General features: G+C 41.2%; 1 protein-coding gene across 2 annotated transcripts; it reads right to left on the bottom strand.

Annotated features, from left to right (window-relative positions):
- Positions 1 to 535: 535 nt before the first annotated feature.
- LOC122644564 (phenylalanine N-monooxygenase CYP79D16-like) lies at positions 536 to 3266 on the bottom strand. Of its 2 annotated transcripts, none has more exons than XM_043837941.1 (2): positions 2226 to 3266; positions 536 to 1217 (listed from the first exon to the last, which is right to left on the bottom strand). In XM_043837941.1, exons 1-2 carry the CDS (start codon positions 3249 to 3251, stop codon positions 585 to 587), a joined length of 1659 nt encoding a protein of 552 aa, XP_043693876.1. In that variant the 5' UTR covers positions 3252 to 3266; the 3' UTR covers positions 536 to 584. The 2 variants fall into 2 exon arrangements, with proteins under 2 accessions (XP_043693876.1, XP_043693877.1); XM_043837942.1 differs by having other exon boundaries at positions 536 to 1210; positions 2210 to 2340.
- Positions 3267 to 3713: the final 447 nt, after the last annotated feature.

Here is a 3713-nt window from a genome sequence, read left to right as displayed (position 1 = left end):
TGACACGCTTCTCAGTAACAACTGACGCAGCTACGAGGGAGCACATGAAAAAAGGAGTACGTGCTTGCCATCCTTTGAGAATATAATTGTGTGGATTTCCTTTATTGCTGAAATATCAAAATCATATCCCTTTCACACTTGTCACCCATTCCGTTGATATGGACACATTTGAGATCGCCAAATGCTCGAGAGTTCTTCTATTCAATCCCTTTCCTTTCTCATATAAAATAAAACCCGTCTAATTCTAATCCAAAATGAAATTGATGAAGATTCTGCACGATGCAGCTGTTGGTTAGTTAACGCCTTATTCTTTTGTTAGTTTATTGATTATAAACAATAATTTGGGCTTTCCATTTGGATAAAGAGGTTATTGGATTCATATATAGATGATTTCTATACCATTCAACACAAATCTTAATTTCCACAAAAAGGAAAAAAAAAAAATTTCAGAATCAACTCTGGCAAGAAGAATAGAATTTCTATGGAGACTTCGCCTGAAAAAATTATTACAAACTTTTTTTTTGGCAGTCCGTTCTATGTATGTACTCAAATATTTCAAATTAACTCTGACTCCAAGAATTATGTTAGGGCATAGAGTAAGCATGAACTGGCAAACGTGGCTTAGCATGTGCAAGCAGTGGTTTAGCCAAGAAAAGATCGGTTTTTGACTCATTGAGTTCAATCCTTGACTCACCAGGGGTTATTCCCCAGCTGAACCCTTGCAGAAGCCTAGCCAACAGCATAACAGTCATGGCGGAGCCGAGCGCGATCCCCATGCACCCACGCCTCCCAGTGCTGAACGAGATGAACCGTAGTTCCGGTTCAACCAGATCGACCTCAATTGAGGGATCCTTCAAATGGCGTTCGGGCATGAACTCATGTGGGTCATCCCAAACTTTAGGGTTCCGGCCTAGCCCAATTCGACTTAATATAACATGGCTACCCTTAGGAATGAAATAGCCGGCAACCGTCATATCGGCATTGGAGACATGTGGAAGATTAAAGGGGGCGATCGGGTGGAGCCGAAAGGCTTCCCTAGCGCATGCCTTGACGTAATTGAGCTGCGGTATGTCGGATTCCTGAACTAACCTCTCCTTTCCGACGACCCTATCAATTTCTTCAGTAGCCTTTTGAAGCATCTCAGGCTTGTTGATCATCTCTGCCAAGGACCATTCGACTGCATTTGATGGATTGTCCACTGATGCATAGATCAAGTCCTGCAAAAATAGATCACACTTTCAATATACTGGGTTCTACCAATCAATGAATCTCTTCACCAAAAAAAAAAAAAAAACAATCAATGAATCAATGCAAAAAAGATATATTGAGAGCAAGACTCAAGAAAACTAGCTTAAGCCCTTCTGTAAACATGAGGATGGGCCTGTATTGGGCTTCAATTTTCTGCTAAAAGTAAACAAGATTATATGCCTTCAGGCCCATCATTTATTTGCAGCCCATATTCTTTTAAGTCTTGGAGTTGGGCCTAGATTAAGTAGTTACTGGATTAATGTGTTTGAATCAGGGTTTTGGGGCTCGGTAGTGGATCGGCAGAATCGGGTTTTGGGGCTCGGTAGTGGATCGGCAGAATCGCCCGGATCGGTATTGGTCATGGGGGATTCCGTATTGATGGATCGGTACAGAAATAGGGAAAACAAGGTTCAAAATCCAGGTATTGAACTTGGGATCTGTCATGGCCAATACTGATCCGGATCGGTCAAACTCGGCTTGGATCAGTCAAAAATGACTAAAATCCAGGTTTTTCTGGATCGGGCAAAATTATTGATAAAATATTAAAAATCGAGGCGGATCGGTTAAAAAAAAAAACCCAAAATATCGATAAAAAAAACCCAAAAAACTAGCAAGTATCAGATTGGATTGGCCGATCCAACTGAGTTAACCCATCCAGGAATACTTTGATAGATCGGTCTAATCTCGAGATCGGTCATGGCTGATACCGAACCAATCTGGCCGATCCGATCCAAGATTACGAACCATGAGGGTAAAAGGTAATTAAAAACATTTTTTAAATAAAAACTAGGGGTAAACCTGTCCGATCCAAAACACCGATATGTGGTGATCCGGATTGGTATCAGCCAAGACCGATCCCATATCCGATTCCTAGAGTAAGATAGAAATGATATATTCACCCCCACCCCAAAAAAAAAAAAAAAAAAAAAAAAAAATGGATAGAAAAGAAAAGATAAATGATCTAGTTAGTATCTTACCGCAGCTTGAGCTTTGATCTCTTCTGTGGATAACAATGGCTTCCCATTTGAATCTTTCATTGAAATGAGGATATCAAGAAGATCTTCATTTTCCTTCTTCTTCCCTTCTCTCCATTCTTGAATCCTCTCATCCATAATGGGGTCATGGTACTTGTTAACAACCCTAATAGCCTCTTTCATGATCTTCTCATGCCCATTCAAATCAAATCTCCTCAAACTAGGCATGTAATCTGATACACAAAATGCATAAAGCAAAGAAAGAACAGTGAAGAGGGCATCCATATATTCTTCTTCTTCAACACCAGGCCCTCCATCTTTCCTTCCGTCTCCAAGATATCTCTTGTTGAACATCATCTTTCTTATAACATTACCACTATATTGCCTAACTGCAACTCTTACATCCACAACTGAACCACCACTACTGCATTGGTTGTATATATAGTAGAGAAGATTATCGGCTTCTTCTGTTCTTTTCTCAAGGAGCCATCGAAGTCTCATGGGATTTATAACTTCAGAAGCCACTACCCTTCTCATCTTCTTCCATTGATCACCCCAAGGTGCAACAGCTACGGACAAGAACCCACGGCTTGAGTACTCAGTCCCCATTGTAAGGGGTCTTGAAGCAAACGAAGAATCATGTTTTTTCAAGAATTCTCGAGCGATTTTCGGGCAAGTAACCGGAATTACATGAACATCACTGAATCGAATACACGCGATTTCGGTATTCATTTCCTTCATGAACCCAAGTATCCACCGGAATACCGGCTTCTTTCGGAACAATTCGGGAATGTTGCCGACTATAGGCCATGATGCAGGACCGGGTGGAAGTGGAGCTGGCCTAGATTTCTTATGAATCTCAGACCGAACTTGGGCAATGAAAGGAAGAGAAACAAGGATGAGAAGAGCAGTAGTTGGGTAGAAGATGCTTATTAGGGTTCCACCTAGGGTGGTGGTTGCCCAATCAGGAGTAACACCCCATTGGAAGGTAAGGAATGGTGAAGAGAAGTTCGAGGTGTTGTTCTTCATGGCTAGTAATTAGATGTTACAGCTTGAAGGTGAGGGATGAGAGAAGGGATTGTAGGGAAACCCTAAATATATAGTGTGTATTATCACATGTGCTAAGATGTGAAGTGAAGTTAACGCAGACTTCACGTGAGATAACATAACATGTAAGCCAGCCGGAGCGGCATGATGTCCGTGGGATTTTAGAGCTTTGGCATTAGTGGTTTGGTAGAATTGAAAATATCTTTATTTTATTGGTTGGGGTTTTCTGGTCGGTTCACCTCATATAGGAATCTTTTAAGGGGTATTTTTTACACCGTAAGGTCTGACCAGATAAATCTCAAATCTCATGTGTTGATTTAGAATTAAAAAAATATTCGGTATTATAAAATAAACCCTAACATCCTCTTTCCCGCATTTCTCTCTCCTCTCTCCACTCTTCCCTATCTCGCTGCCGGAGTGTCCCTCGGAGACGGTAACCAGCGC

This window comes from Telopea speciosissima, chromosome 11 (assembly GCF_018873765.1).
Source record: "Telopea speciosissima isolate NSW1024214 ecotype Mountain lineage chromosome 11, Tspe_v1, whole genome shotgun sequence".
NCBI lineage: Eukaryota > Viridiplantae > Streptophyta > Magnoliopsida > Proteales > Proteaceae > Telopea > Telopea speciosissima.
This window is presented reverse-complemented; position numbering and strand designations above follow the sequence as displayed.

What these genes read in the sequence shown, in the direction of transcription:
- LOC122644564 (XM_043837941.1), bottom strand. Translation starts at nt 3,251, where the DNA reads ATGAAGAACAACACCTCGAACTTCTCTTCACCATTCCTTACCTTCCAA. An exon ending in AGATCAAAGCTCAAGCTGCG is followed by an intron (nt 1,218 to 2,225) that starts GTAAGATACTAA and finishes CTATTTTTGCAG; the next exon opens with GACTTGATCTATGCATCAGT.